This window comes from Sus scrofa, chromosome 7 (assembly GCF_000003025.6).
Source record: "Sus scrofa isolate TJ Tabasco breed Duroc chromosome 7, Sscrofa11.1, whole genome shotgun sequence".
Classification (NCBI taxonomy): domain Eukaryota; kingdom Metazoa; phylum Chordata; class Mammalia; order Artiodactyla; family Suidae; genus Sus; species Sus scrofa.
In genome coordinates this window covers 53,749,778-53,770,201 of record NC_010449.5, presented here as the reverse complement: position 1 = coordinate 53,770,201, position 20,424 = coordinate 53,749,778, and the positions used below count along the sequence as shown (strand labels likewise).

General features: G+C 55.4%; 1 protein-coding gene across 2 annotated transcripts in view; it reads left to right on the top strand.

Moving 5' to 3' along the window:
• Positions 1 to 20,424, top strand: part of ALDH1L1 (aldehyde dehydrogenase 1 family member L1) — a 46,193-nt gene that overhangs the window by 24,576 nt on the left and 1,193 nt on the right. For both annotated transcript variants that reach the window (XM_021098212.1, NM_001244647.1), the window contains 8 exon segments: positions 227 to 297; positions 3,275 to 3,380; positions 4,621 to 4,708; positions 11,450 to 11,543; positions 13,060 to 13,159; positions 14,328 to 14,426; positions 16,768 to 16,933; positions 19,408 to 19,513. In XM_021098212.1, the coding sequence (XP_020953871.1) occupies positions 227 to 297; positions 3,275 to 3,380; positions 4,621 to 4,708; positions 11,450 to 11,543; positions 13,060 to 13,159; positions 14,328 to 14,426; positions 16,768 to 16,933; positions 19,408 to 19,513 (830 nt within the window).

Genomic DNA, 20,424 nt, shown 5'->3' with positions numbered 1-20,424 from the left:
CGTGTCAGACCTGCTTCCTGCCTGAGGATGCTACCAGGCGCAGCACACTGCCCCATGGCTGCCCACTCCACCCGGCTCTGAAACCCTCAGCTGCCCGCCCATACCCAAGCTGGGGCATCAGGACGCAGTTGTCCCTGCCCCTCCCTGGGCCCCAGGCACAGGCTGGCTGCCCAGAGGGGAAGGGGTGGGGGCAGAGCCCCTTCTACCGATGCTCTACTTCTTCCAGGGCAGCACCATCCCCATCAACCAGGCCAGACCCAACCGGAACCTGACCTTGACCAGGAGGGAGCCCATCGGGTGAGTCACATACCAGGCCTTTCGCGCAGTGCAGGAGGGCACTCAACCGCCCCCTCTGTGTTTAACAGACAGTGGTTTTTTGTTTTTTTGTCTTTTTGCCTTTTTTCTTGAGCTGCTCCCACGACATATGGAGGTTCCCAGGTTAGGGGTCAAATCAGAGCTGTAGCCGACGGCCTATGCCACAGCCACACCAATACTCGGATCCTTGCCGCATCTGCGACCAACACCACAGCTCACGGCAACGCCGGATCCTCAACCCACTGAGCAAGGCCAGGGATTGCAGGGATCGAACCCACAACCTCATGGTTCCTAGTCGGATTCGTTAACCACTGTGCCACGACAGGAACCCCCAGACAGCGGTTTATTTGCCAGCTCCCACCTTCCAAACACAACAGGTGCTAGAGATGCAGCAGAGAAAACTGATGAAATTTCTGCCCTTGGGGTCCAAACAGCCTTCACTTCCACAGTTGTTGTCCCGTGCCAGGCAGTAATTGAGTGACTTTGTGACCATATTTAATCCCTCCAATAACCCTCCATCAGTCAGGGTCTTGGAGGAACAGACAGAAGGCCTGAGCGATTTTATCTGCAGAGTTTAACAAGCAGCACGTGAGGATAGCGTGGATAAGGACTTCCTCCCCCAAGCAAGGTTGAACCCTCGGCCTGGGGAGGAGGCCAGATATCCAGTCAGTGTTGGAAAGACTAGGTTCTAAGCCCGCAGCAAGAGGCCTCATCTCACCATCCGATGCCCAAAGGCCACTGGCAGTGACCACTGAGGACCCGAGTTGCCCACAGGCTGGATGTGGGGACTTGAGGGTGGGTGCCCAAGGACACCACGTGCGGCAGAGCTAAGAGCTCCCCATGCAGACACAGGCGCCCTGGAGGGACTCCCTGCCAAAAAGAGCTCAGGCTGGTCATGACACCAGCCATGGTACCAGGGGTGTGGAGCAAGGACCCCACTGGAGCCCCACCCATGAGCTTGTGAGCCACTGATCCTCCAGCCGCCCACCCAGGGAGTCCACCCATCGGACTGAGGAGGATGTTGGCCCTGCTCGGCTGCCTGGCTTCCCCTGGGCTGGCAGGGCTGGACCTTTGCTGGGGGCTGCTGTAACCCAGCACCACATCCCGAAGGCTCAAACATCAGACCTCGGTTGTCTCACGGTCTGGGGGCCCTAGACAATGTAGGTGGGGAGAGGCTGGCTCCTTCTGAGGCGCCTCACCTCCCGTCTGGTGCCTGCGGGCTGTATGTGTTCCTGGGCTCTGCCCTCGCAAGCACGAGACAGGCCTGTCTTCACGGGGCACTCTTTTCATAAGGACAGCCATCAAAGGGGATTGGGTACCCATCCTCCCCCAGTGAGACCTCACCTTAACTCATTATATCTGGGACAACCCGTTTTCCCAATAAGGTCACACCCTGGGGCTCTGGAGTTAGGACTTCAACATGGGGACTCATGGGCACAGTTCAGCCCTTGGTGGCAGGATGTCTCTGCTGTGTTTTCCTCTTTGAGGCCTGCCTCATTCTCAGTCCTCCTTCTCCCTGGGGACCTCTCCCCTGTCCCTGGGGGCACTGGCCCTGTTCCCTCCACTGACTTGTCCCTCTGGATCTACTGGGTATACGTGGGGTGGGGACCAGCTTTCCTAACCCCTCAGCACACCTCATCACTCCCAGGAAGGAGTGCGAGCCTCCAGCCTGGCCTCCCTGCCTGCCCCAGTGCCCACCTTGCTCCCACTCTGCTGGCCCTGAACCCTGCAGCTCCTCACTGTCCCGTCCTGCTCTTGGCCAAGCAGCCATCTGTTGGGGAAACATTTTCTGATGATGGTGGTGGTGATGGTGATGGTGAAGAAGATAGTGAAGATGATGGTGGTGAAGATGAAGGTGATGGTAAAGATGATGATGATGAAAATGATGAAGATTGTGTAGAAGATGTCAAAGATGATGAAGATGAAGGTGATGATGAAGAAGATGGTAATGAAGATGATGCAGATGATGGTTTGAAGATGAAGATGATGAAAGTGGTGGTGATGAGATGGTGATGAAGATGATGGTTTGAAGATGATGAAGATGATGGTGATGAAGATGAAGGTGATGGTGAAGATGATGGTAAAAATGGTGAAGAAGGTGAAGGTGATGGTGAAGAAGATGGTGATGGAGATGATGGAGATGATGGTTTGAAGATGATGGTGATGAAGATGAAGGTGATGGTGAAGATGAGAATGAAGATGGTGAAGATGATAATGAAACAGCAGTCACCTGGTCTGCAAGGGCTCCCATGTGGACAAGCTCATCTAACCGACACACAAGGAAAGGCTGTCACCGAGTTCTGTGGGGTCAGGAGGAGGCAGAACCACATGCCTGCTGGGGGCACAGGTGTCATCAGTACATCTCCTGGGACATGGGGACTCCCTCCATGGAGACACTACCCAGACAGAGGCCTCTCTGGGACCGAGGGGCAGCACTGACACTGGACACTGTCTTCTAATGCAAAGCAGGTGGGCTTTATCAGGGCCCCAGACTGACTGCATCCTTCTCATCTCTTTGGGACTGACCGTGGCCTAACCCAGGAGGACCCTCATCCATGCTCACATGTGTGATTCTTGACACTCTCCCATGTCCTCTCCACCCACCTCTGTGGCCCCAGGCCCTCTCTGTTCTCCCCTGTGCCTGTTGTCACCTCCCCCTCTCCTGGTGCCACCTGTACCAAACCATGTCCCTCGACTGTCTCATAGTCCCATCAATAACTGTGCAGTGTCCCCTGCTGTGACACCCTGCTGGGAAGAGGGGCTACTGTCAGACTGGACATATGGCCTCATCTGGGCCTGGGAGAAAGGTATGAACTGTCCCGCTGCAGGGTTCCTGGTGCCCCGTCAGGAGCCTGGCCCTGAAGTGGATGTCTGGCCCAGGAGAAGGGAGGCTGTGGCAGGTCCAGGCAGGGACCCAGGCCAAGTAGGGACACCAAGGTCTGCTTCCCTGGTTCGACAGGGTCTGTGGCATTGTCATCCCCTGGAACTACCCCCTGATGATGCTGTCCTGGAAGACGGCCGCCTGCCTGGCTGCTGGAAACACAGTGGTGATCAAGCCCGCCCAGGTACGTGTGGGTGCATCCTGGTGGCCTGGGCTGGGAGGGCCTAGGAGGCACCCTGCAAGCGAGGAGGTGGGCCTAGGCCCCTTTGCCCACACTGGCTGGCCTCCCCTCGGGGAGGAGGCTTCTGCAAATGAGGGCTGGCCCACGTGGGCCATCACACGGGGCAGACCCAGTGTTCCATGGGCCACTAGGTACCCAGTCAGGCTAGTAGGCTGTGCTTGCAGCTGCTTGCTGAGCCATCAAGGATTTTTCCAGTGGGTGGTATTTGGAGCAGAAACCCTTCTCCATTCCCTTGTGCGGCCCAGGCTCCGGGTTCCAAGGCAGCCCCGGCGTCTACAATTAAAGCTGGTGCTTCGGAGACCAAACACCTTGGGGAAGCTTCTGTGTCCACCACTCGTGCCCCTCTCACCAGCCCAGTGGTGGGATGTATGAGTCCCTGGTGCAGGCTGGAGGGCCTGAGCAGGGTGCCCTGCGGTGAGGACACCCCTCCCTGAGCCTCGACTCCTTCATCTGTACTTTGCAGAGTTTGGTTACAAACTGAAGCTGGCACTTCAGCTGCTTTGGGGCAATTTGGCCTTGAGGGTGTTAACAAAATAAAAACCAACAAAATGATACAGTTAGAGGATTTACCCTGAGCATTTAACATGCATAACACATTTTGTAGGAATTTGCATACATTTGCATTCCAGCCACCCCTGAGATGACCCTTAGCCTCTCCCTTTAGCATGGGGGCACTTGTCCCTGGTAGACCACCACAAGGTCTGGGCACCCACAGGCTCCCCTCAGCCTGAGACCTGGTGGTGGGCGGGGTGTGGATGACACACAGGCCAGGAGAGTCACCCCTCTTCCTCCAGAAGTAGGGTGGCCACTTGATTGCTGGGGCAGCTGCCAGCACATCACATGCAGCCACGGAGGGCCAGGCACTGCCTGGGCACCAAGGGGCTTGCAGAGGCCAGAAGGCAGCACCAGCTCCCAGAGGATGAGGAGGCGGTGCAGAGGGGCAGGCTGCTAGGCAGTCCTGAGGGCTTGGTGGGACAAGGGGAGGAGGCATGCAGGTGCAGAGGGTCCCAGGCCTGGCTGGGGGGCTGGAGCCCTGCCAGTAGAAGGCCTACTGCTGGGTCTCAGCAGGCCCTCTCCCAGCTCCCCGCTGCAGTGGGGCAGGAACACGGCTGCCTGTCTGCAGAGCAAGGCTGAGTGCACCTCCCAGTGCCTCCTGACCTGACCTGCTTTCCTACCTCCTCAGGTGACCCCGCTCACAGCCTTGAAGTTTGCAGAGCTGACCCTGAAGGCCGGCATTCCCAAGGGTGTGGTTAACATCCTGCCAGGATCTGGTAAGGGCCGTGGACGGGGCACGGGGTGCCTGTGGTCAGAACAGGGCCTGCTGCATGTTGTGCCCTGGTGGGTGCCCACAGTGGGCCTGGGAGCCAAGGAGGCCTCCCTTGGCGGGGGAGACCCACACCTGGAGGGGTTTAGCTTTAACACTTAACATCAAATGCCTCCCCAGATGTTGTCCATTTTCGGTACATATGTCTGTGCTCTGGCATAAATTACATAACTTGGGAATTATCAATTAAGACAGGAAAGGAAATTCAGTCTGTTATAAGCATACAATTACCTTTACTGGTGTCCTTTGTGGTTTTTTGGGGTTTTTTTTCCCCTGTGGATTTGAATTACTGTCCAAGTCTTTTGTTTTCATCTTGAAGAACTTCCTCTAGTATTTCTCATAGGTGGGTCTGCTAGCAACAGATTATCTAAGTTTTTGTTTATCCAGAAATGTTTTCTTTTGCCTTTATTTTCTGAAAGCTAGCTTGCCGGATGAAAGATTCTTGGCGGCAGTTCTCTGAGCATTCTGATTGTACCATCCCACTGCCTCTGGCCTCTGTTGTTTTTGCTAAGTCAGCTGTGGATCTTACCAAGTTCCCTTATTTATAAGGAGTCATTTTTCTCCTGCTGCTTTCAAAGTTTTCTCTACCCTTGTTTTCTAGCACTTTCACAATGAAGCATCTGGGTGTGGATCTCTTTGCAGTTTTTGATATGGAATTCATTAATCCAGGATAGTGTTTTTTATCAGACTTGGGAATTTTCAGCCATGATGTATTCTAATATTTTTTCTACTGCTTTCTATTTCTCCATTCCTTCTGGTACTTCCATTATGAGTATATTGTTGTATTTACTGCTGTTCCACTCTCCTCTGAGGAGCTCTTCACGTCTCTTCATTCTTTTTCTTGCTTTTCTCTAGATTTCATGATTTCCAGCCATCTTCAAGTTCACTAACTCTTCTGCCAATTCAATCCTACTGTTGAGCCTCTCTGCTCAGTTTTCACTTCAGTTGTACTTTTTAGCTTCTGGTTCTTTTTAAATTTGTATTTGATGAGACATTGTATCATAGCTGCCTTTATAAGTGGTTTTGTTCAGTTATTTGAACATCTTAATAAGGGCTGCCTTGAAGTCTTTGTTAGGTGTGACACCTGTGCCTTCTCAATGTCTGTTTACATTGCCCGCTATTTTTTTTCCTGTGATGTGTCACATTTTGCTGTTTCTTTCCATGCCTCATAAGTTTCTTTATAAAAAACTGAATCCCTGGCCCCTTTCCATCATTTTCTTGTTTGTTTAGTGACGTGGCTAGACTGTTTTAGTAAAGTTTCCTTCCCTTGTGGTGTGCAGCCTGTGAGGTTGCCCCGCAGAGGGCATACCCCTGGGCCATGCACAGTCCCCAGTGTCAGCAGTTATAGAGGGTCTCTTTCCTCTGATCTGTTAAGCCATCTGCCTCCTTTGTCATCACACTAGCTGGTCAACTGCACCAACTGCAGGCTGGTTGCTCTGTTGTTTCAGCAATACCCTGGGGCATAAATTGCCTTACAGTCTGACCCAATTAAATCCGGGCCCCTTTGCTAGGCTGGTTTTCAGGGCTGGCCCTTAATGTTTGGCTCTTCCCTGGCTCTGTCTGGTATACTCACTGGAAACTATGGTTTATGTTATTGCTGTAATAGACTTACCAGCCTCCCCTTAATTGTTCACCCCAAAGTCTCCATTGTTTTGGAGAATGTCCTTAGGGCTCAAGTTCCTTGTACAGTTGCAGATGAAGTCAGTTCCTTCAGGGAGTGCTTTGGAGCTCTCTGTTGTTGTTGTTATGTTTATTTTGGCCACATCCACAGCATGTGGAAGTTCTGGAGCCAGGGATCAAACCTTTGCCACAACAGTGACCCAGGCCATTGCACTGATAACACCAAATCCCATTGAGCCACAAGGGAACCCCAGGAGGTCTCCTTTCCCATAGAAAGCCTCTCCCTGACCAAAATTTCTGAGCTGCTACCTCAGGCACAGGGCCCCATGAGGGAGCTGGGCCACATGGATGAGGTCCCACCTTATTGGGGTGGGGGGTGGAAGCCACCCTCACCAGGGCTTTGGCCTTGACACTCAAAGTTGGAGGCAGGGAAGCCCCTGCTGGCCATCCCCTCCTGCAAGGACACCACGTCCTTGGACTGCCTTCCTGACCACACTTGCCTAGTCCACAGAGAGAATGGTTCACAGCCCCGACGTCAGACTCTCCTGAATAAATACCTCCTCGCCTGCTGTCTGTCCTTAGGAAAATTTCCGGAGACTTTAAACGGTGGTTTTTACTGATTTTCACCAGTTATTCCCCTGGGAAGCTGCCAATAGGGCTCCTTGTTTTTGCCTTTTTTTTTTTTTTTTTGTCTTTTTGCCATTTCTTGGGCCGCTCCCGCGGCATATGGAGGTTCCCAGGCTAGGGGTTGAATCGAAGCTGTAGCCACCGGTCTACGCCAGAGCCACAGCAACACGGGATCCGAACCGCATCTGCAACCCACACCACAGCTCACAGCAACGCCGGATCGTTAACCCACTGAGCAAGGGCAGGGACCGAACCCGCAACCTCATGGTTCCTAGTCGGATTCATTAACCACTGCGCCACGACGGGAACTCCAATAGGGCTCCTTGTAATGGCCTTCAGAGGTGACTCCCATCCCATGCCTGTGGAATATGTTCACGTTTGCTTTTTTTGCTTTTTTTTTTTTTTTTTTTTTGTCTTTTTGCCATTTCCTTGGGCAGCTACCGCGGCATATGGTGGTTCACAGGCTAGGGGTCTGTCCAATCGGAGCTGTAGCCACCGGCCTATGCCAGAGCCACAGCAACGTGGGATCCAAGCCACATCTGCAACCTACACCACAGCTCATGGCAACACCAGATCCTTAACCCACTGAGCAAGGCCAGGGTTTGAACCCGCAACCTCATGGTTCCTAGTCAGATTCGTTAACCACTGCGCCACGACGGGAACTCCACGTTTTCTTATTCTTAGACAATATGCCCTTTGAAGTTCTGATGGTCTCTCTGAGCCAGTAAGGTCAAAGCAATTTAATTTTTTTCAGGTGTTTGTTCCCTAAAATTCTGATCTTATGCTTCTAGCTTTATCACCTCATGGTCAGAGAAGTCAGTATCAGTTTCTAGGGCTTCCACAGTGGAGTAGCCCAGCTGGGAACTCACACAACAAAACATGCTGTCTGGAGAGGAGAAATCTGAGATTGAGGTGTCAGGGTGGGGCGGGGACAGGCTTCCTCTAAAGGCTCTGAGGGAGGGGGCCTTTGTGCCTCTTCCAGCTCCGAGAGCTGTGCCTTGACCTTTCCACGGCGTTTTTCCTGTGTGTGTCGGTATCCAGGTCTCCCCTCTTATAGGGACATTCCCAACAACAACCTACCTTATTCCCAAATAAAATTACATTCTGTGGTACTGGCTGTTAGGCTGGCCACATGGGAATGTGAGTGGGATTCATCCCATAATAGCCTGCGAAAATTCTACTTTTTTTTTTTTTTTTTGCTTTTTTCTATGGCATCCGCAGCATGTGGAAGTTCCCTGGCCGGGGATGGAACCCGTACCACAGTGGCAGCCTGCGCCACAGCTGTGGTCATGCCAGATCTTTAACCCCCTGAGCCACAAGGGAACTTCAAAAAGTTCTGCTTTCTTTCTTTCTTTTTTTTTTTTTTTTTTTGTCTTTTGAGGGCCGCAATGGCGGCATATGGAGGTTCCCAGGCTAGGGATCGAATCAGAGCTGCAGCTGCCAACCTTCACCACAGCCACAGTAACACCAAATCCAAGCCGTTTCTGTGACCTACACCACAGCTCACAACAACACCAGATCCTCAACCCACTGAGCCAAGCCAGGGATCGAACCCGCAACCTCATGATTCCTAGTCGGATTCATTTCTGCTGTGCCACAACAGGAATTCTAGGTCTGCTTTCTAAGATGGAGAATTTCTTTGTGATCTAGTATTCGATATCTTCTTGTAAATATTTCTTGGAGAGCCTAAAACAGTGCTTTTGTTGTTGCTATTGTTCAGTAGCCCGTATTTTTCAGAGCAGTTTTAGGTTCACAGAAAAACTGAATGGAAAATATAGGGAGTTCCCGTTTGTGTCCTGTCTCCTCATGTGCAAATGTCCCACGTTTGTGACAATGGGCAAACTTACACTGGCATGTCTTCATCCCTCAAAGTCTCTAGTTTACACTAAGATTCACTCTTGGCATTGTACATTCTGTGACAAATGTAAAATGACATGTATCCAACATTGTGGTATCAGATGGAACAGTTTCACTGCCCTAAAAATCCCCCGTGGAGGAGGGAACATCTGTTCATTTCTCCTCCCCACGAGTCCCCGGCAAAGCCCTGATTGCTTAATTGTCTCCAGAGTTTCATCTTCACCAGAATAGTATTATGTAATTATAAAGTTTGTAGCTTTGTCAGATTAGCTCCTTTTACTTGGTAAGAAGCGTTTAAGTTTCCTCCATATCTTTTCATGGCTTCATAGGTCATTTCTTTTTAGCACCAAATACCATCCCACTGTCTGGATGGACCACAGTTTGTTCATCCATTCACCTCCTGGAGCACAGTTTGGTTGCTTCCATCTCTTGGCAATTATGCATAAAGCTACTATAAACATTGCTGTGCAGGGTTTTATGTAGACATATGTTTTTGACTGCTTTGGGTAAATACTAAGGAGCATGGCTGCTGGATCATATGGTAAGAGTAGGTTTCATTTTTGTGAGAAACCACCAAGCTGTCTTCCAGCGTGGCGGCACCTGCCATATCCCCACCAGCCGCGACAAGCATTCCTGCTGCTGCATGTCCTTGCCAGCAGTTGGTGTGGTCAGTGCTCTGGGCCTGGCCATTCTGCTGGACGTGTAGTGGTGTCTCGTTGCTGTCTTAATTTAAATTTTCCTGGAGTTCCCATTGTGGCGCAGTAGTTAACGAATCCAACTAGGAACCATGAGGTTGCGGGTTCAAACCCTGGCCTTGCTCAGTGGGTTAAGGATCTGGCGTTGCCATGAGCTGTGGTGTAGGTTGCAGATGCGGCTCAGATCCTGCGTCGCTGTGGCTCTGGTGCACGCCAGCAGCTACAGCTCCGATTAGACCCCTAGTCTGGGAACCTCCATATGCCGTGAGAGCGGCCCTAGAAACATCAAAAAGACAAAAAAAAAAAATTTTCCTGATAACTTATGATGTTGAGCATACGTCCATACACTTATTGCCACCTGGCTATCTTCTTTGATGAGATGCCTTTTCAGATCTTTTGCCGATGTTTTGATTGGGTTGTTTGTTTTCTTATTGTTGGAGGCTTTTGGATGTTTGAGGTAATACTCCATTATCAGAGATCTTTTTTGCAAATAGTTCCTCCTCAAAACAGTGATTGTTAAACAGTGTGCATGGTGGAATGGAATCAGCGTGACAGGAGTGCACGTCCCCGCTCCCAGCCTCCTGAACCAGAATGTCACAGGTGCTTCTGCCATAGGCACTTTTAGAGGCTCAGAGGCAAGGGCAGTGGCTCTGGGGGACTAGGACATGGAGGAGCCCCAGGGCTGGGTGACTCATGGATGGGGGTGGTGTGTGGACTGACTGTGGGCTTGAACAGCTGGCTGCAGAGAGAGGTTGTTTACTGCGGTGGAGACCGTGGGGGAAGAGCAGGTCTGGGGAAAGCTGAAGAGTTCAGTTTCAAATACGCTAAATATGAGAGGCTGTGAGCTATCCAAGTGGAGGTGCCGAGCCAGCTGAGGAATGACAAATGTCTCTGGGTGCAGGGAGGCTTAGCTCAAGATACAAATCTAGAGGGTGATATGCCTGAAGATGGCATTTGAAGAGGTGAGCCAGGCTGAGGTCACTGAGGAGACCGTGCACTGAGAAGGGAAGAAGACCAGGGTGTAGCAGAGGCCCCGGTGCTGTCACACAGAGTCAAGGAGAGTACTGGGTTCAGGACATGCAGAGAGAGCAGGCAGAGGTGGAGAGATGTCAGCAGGGAGAGGTGACCTTGAGGTCTTGCTGCAGAGGGGACTGGGAGGGGCAGAGGGGACTGACCACGTTGGGCTGGGACCCCTGTAGGCCCAGAAGGGTCCGAGGGGACTGGCCACATTGGGCTGGGACCCTGCAGGCCTGGCCTGGTGGGGCCGTGCAGCAAAAGCAGCCAGGGTTCCAAGCAGCCAAACAGGAGGGGCAGCGGGCCCTGTTGGGTACCCTCCCCTTGGGTCTCTCCTGCCGGGTGGAAAGACACAAGGCCAGTGTGTGACTTTGCTGCTGCAACAAAGCACCGCACACAGAGCCGCTTAAACAACGCCTGTTGATTTCTCCCAGTTTTGGAGTCTGGATGTCTGTACATCTGAGACCAAGGGGCCTGCGGGACCCATTCCTCCTGAGGCCTCTCTCACTGGCGTGTAGACGGCCACCTTCTCCCCGTGTCCTCAAATGGTCGTCCTTCTGAGTGTCTGTGTCCTCACCTCCTCTTCTCATCAGGTCACTGATCATGTTGGATGAGGGCGGCCCTGATGACCTCATTTTAATTGAATCCCCCCTTTAAAGACTTCAGCTCCAAATACAGGGGTTGAGGCTTCAGCATTTTGAGGGGACACGGTTCTACCCACACCAGGAAGCGAGGCCCAGTGGTCCCAGGGCCCTGAGGGCACCGGCGTGTGAGAACACACCCACAGCTCTGGCCTTGGGTGGATGGGGAGGGTGGCCGGGCCCATGTCCTCAGCACTGTGACCACCCTGCCTGCCCCGCCCACACCTCCCACAGGCTCACTGGTCGGCCAGAGGCTCTCGGACCATCCCGATGTGCGGAAAATTGGGTTCACGGGCTCCACCGAGGTGGGAAAGCACATCATGAAAAGGTAGGTGGTGGGTGAGTGGTATGGCCGGCCCCGCAGGATGCTGGCCTCTGGTCCCAGGGTCTGGAAGAGGCCGGTGCTATGTGTGAGCCCAAGCCTACGGCCATCCCAGGAAGCTACAAGGCCCTGACTTCACGGGTCTGTCAAGCCCTGGCTGAAAGCAGCACTGAGGAGCAGGGGTCTCACCATGGTCTGGGGCCAACCAGCACACATGGTGGCCTGGGACAGGGCTGTGAGCCCAGAAGACACGGATCTCGAAAACTTAGCACAAGGCAAAGGACTTCAGTGATTTTTGTGTAGATTGCAAGTTGAAGTGGTAATATTTTTATTATTGGGGTTAAATCAAATATAATAGAATTAATTTTTCACTGATTTCTTTCCTTTTTTTTTTTTTTTTTTTTTTTGCTTTTTAGGGCCACACCCACAGCATATGGAGGAGGCTAGGGTCTAATCAGAGCTATAGCTGCCAGCCTGCACCACAGCCACAGCAACACCAGATCCGAGCCGCGTCCACGACCTACACCACAGCTCATGGCAACACTGGATCCTTAACACACCGAGTGAGGCCAGGGATCGAACCTGCAACCTCATGGTTCCTAGTCAGATTTGTTTCCACTGTGCCATGACAGGAACTCCTTCGCTGATTTCTTCTGAGCTTCCCTTTAATGTGGGTACTAAACAAATATTGCTGTTTCCTGCAGCTGGTATGGGAAGCTTTTACTGTCTCCTGCTGCAGCCCTGGGCTTAGTCCTTGGACTCCAGCCTCAAACCCCTGCAGTTGTGCCACTAATCCACCACACACCCTGGTTCCCCACCAGCACCATGAACGTGGTTTGCACAATCAGTGGTTGAGCTTAGAGAGGTTGAGGGGGCCAGATCCCAGGGCAGCAGCCCCTTCCTGGCTGCCCCAGGCATCAAGTACCCCGCTGCAGCTGAGTGTCCACTGAGTGACAGGTGCACGGGGGAGGAGCTGGGGCTGTGCCCAGCCCACCGACCTGCAGGGTCTTGAGTCCCTCTTTCTGGACACATGACTGCCCTCTTTGCTGGGCCCCCAGGTGTCCAGCTGTGGAGATGGAGCACCATCTCTGTGCAGTGGTGGGCTTCCACCCTGCGACTACTCTGCAGCCCCGCCTGCCCTCCCCACCCCCTCATGAGGCAGGTCTCCTTCTCTGGGTACCATGCCTGTCCCCATCTCAGTGGCTGTGCGTGACCTCCTCTTGGGGTTGGGCTCATAAGTGAGGCTGAGCCAACTTCTGAAGGCAGAATGGAGCAGAGGGGTGGTGGCCCAGGGTGGGCCAGGGCGGTGCCAGGCTAGAGGAGGCAGCAGGGGGCGGCGAGGGGGTGGAGGTGGGGGGAGGAGAGCCTGGCCCACAGTCGGAGTGGGGGCAGCTCCCTCCAACCCAGACCCTGTGTTGCTCTTTGAGTGAAGCTTGCTTTGGAGCTGCTTTGGGCCCTCCCCCTGGAGTCCACAGGGTCCCGGCTCCTGGGGACCAGGCCACCAACACTCTGTTCTTTTCAGCTGTGCCCTGAGCAATGTGAAGAAGGTCTCCCTAGAGCTGGGCGGAAAGTCTCCCCTCATCATCTTCTCCGACTGTGACCTCAGCAGGGCTGTGCAGATGGTGAGGGCCGCAGGGGACGGGGGTGGGGTCCACGCACAGTCAGCCTGGACCAGGCAGGAGGAAGGAAGAGGCCTTGGGCACAAGGAGTGGCTCGTGCCCAGAGCCACACCTCCTAGGAGGTTTCACAACTGCCTGGTGACTGATGTCAGCTTCAAAGATCCAGAAGTGAGAGCCAGGATTCCCTCTGCTCTGAAACCAGCCTGGCAAGGTTCCCTGACCCATAGGAAAGCACACAGCACCCTGGGCACCCGGGGGGGGACCCTCCCAGCAGCGACCAGCCCTGGGACTTTGTGCCAGGTCCACACCTGCCCAGCGCCACTGCAGCCTCGCTGGGCAGCCTTGGGCAAGCAAATTAGCCTTTCTGGGCCTCTTGCTCTCACCCAGATGAGGAGGATGGGAAGAAGATTTAGCTATTGTGTCTGAAAGGTGGGGACCAGGTACTGTGGGCCAGTTGTTCCGACATTGTCATTGGCGTTATCACGCATCGGTCCCCCTCTGCACACATGTGGGAGCAAATCAGTCCAGCCCTCTTCATCTGGGGGCCCAGGCGCGCTGCCCCCATCTCCGTCCAGCTGTGCCCGGAGGAGGACATGTCCAGCACAGCAAGAAAGAGGTTCAGCCTCGTTAGAACGGAACTGAGGGAAGCGGCCGGTCAGCTCCAGGTCTTAGCGGCCAGCAGAGGCCAGTCTATGTCGCCGGACAGTGCGTCCCAGCTTCCAGGAGGCCCAGCCTGGCCTCTGAGGACGTTTCTTCTAGGCTGGGCCTGGCTGGCACCATCCCTCTCAAGAGGCCACCTCTGCCACCTGCGCCAGGTGCACAGACCCCAGCTCCAGGCTCAGCTCCTGGAGGGCAGCTCTGACCCCCCTGGGAGCCCCCCAGCCGGAGGGGCTCCAGGCTCACTCACTCCTCTCCTCCCCCCCGCCTCCAGCCTGGTTCCCCAGCAGCAGGAGTCAGGACTCAGCTCTGTCCCCTCCCGTGTGGCCTCACTTGCCACACAGTCCCCTCTGGCCTCTCCTTCTCTGGGGATGTCACCAGACTGATGGGCCTGAATGGTGGCAGGAAGCCCAGACACAAGCCTTCCTCCCTTCTTTCTCAGAGGGGGCACTGGCCCGCTCAGGGGCTGGGACCGGTGCGGGGGTCATAACCAGGACTCTGGTCTCTTCTCCAGGGGATGAGCGCAGTGTTCTTCAACAAAGGTGAGAACTGCATCGCAGCCGGCCGGCTCTTTGTGGAGAACTCGATTCATGACCAGTTTGTGCAGAAGGTGGTAAGTTCTGCTGAGGGTCTTGGCGCTGCTGGTTCACCAGTTGCAGGGGCTCAGGGCTCAGAGATGGAGGCTGGGGTGTGGATACGGGGGCAGAGGATGTGGATACAAGGGCTGGGATGTGGATACAGGGGTAGAGGAGGCATACAGGGGCTGGGGTGTGGATGCAAGGGCTAGGCTTCAGGGAGGGTGCCCACAGATAAAGGGATGAGACAGTGTGATGTGGGTGGCTGGTGGCGGCGGGGGGGGGTGGTGCTGCTGGTACCTCCCCCTTCCTCTGACAGTGCAGGACAGGACAAGAGAGGGGGATCCTTTCCCCTGTCTGTTAGGAAGGACCATCCACAGCCTCTAGCATCAGCAGGGCTGGTGGCTCAGGTTCAGCTCAGAGACTCCTGCAGAGTAGATGTGAGGTGCTGGGGGGTACTGGCTCTACCTGCAGGTTAGACAGACTGTGTTTAGGATGACAAGAAAAGCAGGCAGGAGTAACGGGGAGGAAATACGAAAGGGGGCAGGGTGGGGGACAGATGTGTTTTCTAGAAGGGAGCATAACAAACCGCTCCCAAGACCACGTGGCTAGAGAACAGCAGCACATACGCCCCTGGCCCACACATTGGCACTTGGTCACTGTGCTGGGCTGTCTCATCTCTGCCTGTGGCCCTTCTTTGTGTAGTCTGTGCTCAGACACAGGCAGGGCCAGTGGCAGGACCCCCAAGAGCGAGAGTAGAGTCCTCTTGAAGTCACTGAATGCTGCTTCTGCCACCTTCTACTGGCCAAGCCAGGCACAGACCAGCCCAGGTTGAAGGGGCAGGAGCCTGGGAAGGAAACGAGAGCTTTCACGTCTGTTTGTAGACCCTACCATGGTTTGGGAGCGGGTCAGCTCTTCTGAGCTGGTCCTTCACTGTGATAGGCCCCACACAGGAGTTGTCAGGTGGCAGGGATGGAGGTGGAGGGCCCAAGGGCCGGCTCACCAAGCGGATGTGGTTGTGGAAGCGCAGCACTGGGCGGCCAGCCCACAACCCAACCCCAGTTGGTGGGGGGAGGGCAGAGTCTGAAGGACAGCCGTCCAGGGGGCACCGTTCCCAAGCTCAGGAAGCGAGGCACAAATCTGGGAGTCAGCGAGGTTGCCCTTGGCATCCCCGGGGCCTGGGAGCAATCGGGTGGCCAGCCTGGGGCAAGGTGGGGGCCTGGCACCCGCTTGGGGACTCTCTTCGGAGCAGTCAGAGGAGCCCAACACTTCCTGATGGGAGGACAGAGGGTGGTCCCCGGGGGCTTGTCCTCCTGCATCTGATTGAGCTGTTTGGGGTGAGACAGGAAGGCCTGACCGGAGGTGGCCTCAGAGAGGTGGGGATGACCTTGTGTGGTCTTAGGACTCTAGGGGACAGCTGACAAGTGGGAGGGGTGCCTCAGCCTAGAGCCCAGGAGCCCTGGTGTCTGCTTCCAAGTGGCTATGTTCGCCTGGGTTCCCATACCTGGGGCATTTCTGACTCTCCAGCCTGGGCATCATCAGTCAGCACCTGGTACTTCCTCACAGACACCCAGACCAGCATCTCCAGGCAGCAAAGCCCACACCTGCCTCACGTTGGCCAAGGCAATGGGGAAGGCTTCCCGGAGGAGGAGGCCTTACCGTTGGGCTCTGAAGCAGGCAGACATGGGATCAGGGGCAGGGGCCTCCTGGAGCAGGCCCCTCCCCTCCACTCAGTCTGCCCCACCTTGTCACAGGGCATTACAGCAATGTTCTCTCACCCCACCCCACCCACCCATGTCCTGGTGTCCTCAGAATAAGCACCCCTTCAGCGCCTCAGTCCTGTGCTGCCCCCACACCCCACTTCTGCCTCTGCTGCTCTCACCCACCCCCATACCCTCAACCCCCATACACCTGCCCTGACCACCAGCCCCCACCACGGCATACCCGCCCCCGCCCCCCCCGCACACCGTCTTCACCTGTCCTCACACCCCGCCCCCTACACACATCTGGCCTGACTCACAGTCACACCCCTCCACCTTACACCTGCCCTCCCGTCTGCCTCCTGCACACCTGCCCTCCCCCATCCTCACACACACCCGACCCCCCTCCATACCTGTCCCCTCCAGCCCTCGCCACCCCCACACGCACACCTGCGCTGTCCCAGCCCCCAGATGTCAGGCCCAGGTCTCCTTGCACAGAGGGTGATTTTGAGACTTCAGCCCGGCGGGCTGGTTTGGAATCAGAATGTGGTTCCAGCGTCTGGCACGTGGACTTTGTTCCGGGGCCCGTGGTTGGTCACCCAAAAAGGCATCCATGGGAGGTGGGTCAGGTGGTCAGAAACCGCGACCCCGAGCCCCCTGACCGGCAGTCCTCGCACAGGTGGAAGAGGTGGGGAAGATGAAGATCGGCAACCCTCTCGACCGGGACACCAACCACGGGCCGCAGAACCACCAGGCCCACCTCCGGAAGCTGGTGGAGTACTGCCAGCGTGGCGTGAAGGAGGGGGCCACGCTGGTCTGCGGGGGGAACCAAGTCCCTCGGCCAGGTCAGTCAGCCCTCGCTGCCACCCGGCAGATGGAGCAGCAGGGGGCACAGTCCCTGGCTGACCGGAGGTGTTGGAGGCCAGGTTCTCAGATTCAGGTCCCGTCAGGACCACAGGTGGGGAAGGTGGACCTTGGCTGCGGGACACCTGCCAGAGCAGGTGTGAGGCTGGCAAGGCGAGGGCCGTGCACCTGGTTTCATCTATATCCAAGTAGACCCTGATGGCCACAAACCTCTCTGCATCTTGAAATCCCCCCTCCCTGCCCCCCATGGATCCTTGCCCTGGATTTCATGGTTTTCCTCTTTCCTGTCACTTCTCTGTCCCCACCCTTGGCTGGAAACTCCCTCTCCACCAGTCCCTTAAATGCAGGGCAAGCCCCCGCCTCCCCCTGTGGTGGCTCAGACCTACCAAGGACCCATCTCCAGCTCCTCCTTGTCCAGACTCCTGACCCCTGGACCCCCACCTGCACATCACCCAGGCCCCCCAGTGGTACCAAAACCATCCTCAGCCCTGCCTGATGGCAGACACGCACACCTGCCCCTCTAGAATCTTCCATCCAATCCAGTCTCTGAGCCAGAACCGCAGGTGCAGGTTCATGCCTGTCTCCTGCACAATTGATCCTTGGGGCTGGCGCCGAGCCTCACACCAAGCCTGCACCAACCTGGGATCGTGGAGGGAAGGCCAAGATGGATTCTAGGCTCTTCCCTCTCTACCCCTTGCTCTTAATTAAGTGCCTGATTCTCTAAGACCTGGAGGTTCTGCTTGCCGCTCTTGCACCCCTTCCACGGTCATGCCGGCTCGCTCCTCCTGAGCCCCCGGTCCATCCTCACGTCCTCACGTGGCTGCAGAGTCCAGCTACAACTCCCCCAAGTTGATGCCCTCCCACCCTGTGGCCCTCCCTCCATCCCCCAGGGTCTCTCACCATCTGTGTCTAAGCGGCTTGTGCTCGACCCACACTTGGGCCACGCTTACCTCTCTCTGCACATTTGCTGGTCTTCTGCTGAACAAACACCTCCTGTCTCTGCCGCTGCCTCTGGTGACCTCATGGTTCAGGCGACCTCAGGCTCAGGCCCTGGGGGCTCTGAAGGTCACGGGTGCTCCATCCTGCTGCCACTGTCTGCTTACCCCCTTCCCTGCCCCCATTAACTCAGGGTTCCAGGAGGCCAGAGCTTGGGACTGGCGGGAAGTGAAGGCAGGATTCCTGGACCCGCGTGAGGGGCAGTGTTTGAATGCAGGCTCCTCTCATCCCGCCGGAGGCCAGAGAATGAGGGCATCAGACTCCTCGGGGCCTAGAGTGCGGAGGGGCAGGAAGGGTCACAGAGGGCAGAGACTGACCGGACTGGAGCTCAGGGACATGGGGCTACATTTCATTTGCAGATTGAATGAGTACAGGCCACATCACGTGAGCCAACATGTGTTCATACGTGACTCATGTTTTAAAAATTGTAATTACATTGTGTAAGTGTATAAGATAAGAAACATTTTATTAAACTTAAATTTTTCTGGAGTTCCCGTCGTGGCACAGCGGAAATGAATCCGACTAGGAACCATGAGGTTTCAGGTTCAATCACTGGCCTCACTCAGTGGGTTAAGGATCTGGCGTTGCCGCGAGCTGTGGTGTAGGTCACAGATGCGGATGGGATCCTGCATTGCTGTGGCTGTGGTGTAGCCCGGCAGCTGTAGCTCTGATTTGACTCCTAGCCTGGGAACCTCCATATCCTGTGGATATGGCCCTAAAAAAAAAAAAAAAAAAAAAAAAGCAAAAAAAAAAAAAATCCATTATTCTAAACATTAGAGAAAATTTCAAGTCTCTTAATTTTGTCTAAATCAGGCCTTTTTCTTTTTTTTTTTTTTTTGTGGCCTGTGCCCATGGCGTGCAGAAGTTCCTGGGCTAGGGATCAAACCCTTGTCACAGCAGTGACAATGCCGGATGCTTAACCCAGTAGGCCACTGGGGAACTCTTAAATCAGGCCAAATTAAATCTGTCCAGTGGGTCTCAGGGCCCGTGGCTCTGTCTAGAGGAGAAATACTCAGAGGAAGAAGCCTCTGCACAGAAGCAGTTCTGTGGGGCGGCGGTCTGGTTGGGAGGAGTGTCCTGGCCGAGAGCACTGGCCCCTGAGCACAGAGAAGCTGCCCTGCCCCTCCCCGCCCCACAGTGCCAGGAAGGAGAAGGGAAGCCATCCTGAGCAGCCCTGTTCCAGGGACACTGACCACAGGGACCGAGGGAGGGCCATCCGGGAGGCAGCACTGGCCACAGAATCCTGGTGTTTTCAGGTTAAACCTAGAAAAACCCAGGTTTTGTCCAGCTTTGAGCATCTGCACTGGTGGCGGGCAGACCAGCTCTGAGCGCAGCCTGGCCTTCTCTGCCCGTCCGGGAGGGTCACAGCCCAGTGCAGGCATCCCGAACCTCATTGCTAGAGTAGGTTGTACAAGGCCTGGCAGCCGGGCTCCCACAAGTGTGGCCTCTGTCCCTACAGGCTTCTTCTTTGAGCCGACCGTCTTCACGGACGTGGAGGACCACATGTTCATAGCCCGGGAGGAGTCCTTCGGGCCCATCATGATCATCTCCCGATTTGCTGACGGGTAGGGCTCCCGCTCTGTCATCCTGGGCCTGATTCTCATCCTCGTGGGACTGAGCTGCGGGGCCAGAAGGAGGATTCATACGGGGGACCGTCCACGTAGCCGGGCCCCTGCGCAGGCCTCAGCCTTGAGGGTGGAGACCACGAGGACCGCAGGGCTTCTGCTCCCCCGGGAGTGTTCTCCATGTGTCTCAGGTTCTGTGCTCAGTATCCACTGCTGTGTCCCAAACCACCCACACCTCGGTGACCATTATTTATCTGGCCGGTGAGCCTACAGTTTGGTTGGGTTCAGTGGGCCACCTCACCTCTGATCAGCACCTGGCTCCCTCCCAGAGGCGCCTTCAGATCCGTCAATGGCCCAGAGCCCATGTCCACCCTGTCCTGTTGGCCCCCAAGGCACCTGCCAGCCCAGACAGAGGAGCTGGACCCCGGCTGTGCCTTCTCCTGGGCCTTGAGCATATTACAGAATGGCACCTTGTCCTCTGTCCCCTGTCCTTCCCACCAACTGTCAAAAAGTAACAATCACCCACATTAGAATGACCAAAGCAGCCACCTGCTGCATCTTCAAGCCCGTGATGTTTGTGACAGGGACGCCCCAGCATGCATGTGCTGTCCCATGTGTGGTGGGGCTAGCCTGCCCCCTCTCTGAGCTCCCGCCCCCCGTCTATAAAGTGAGGAACACACCCATGGACCTAAAGGGTCCTTGTGGCCGATCACGCGCCGTCCTAGGCGCTCCCTTCCCATTTCCTTCTCTGCCCCCTCTGCCTCCTCCACCTGTCATCCACCAGGCTTGCTTCGCCTGTGAGGTGGGAGCTTGGAGTGGGCTGGGCTCCCCTCTTGTGGCATGTCTCTGGGTCCCCTGTCCAGGGCTGGCCCTTCCCCTCCTCACGGAGCTCTTCCTCGGTTTCCTTGCAG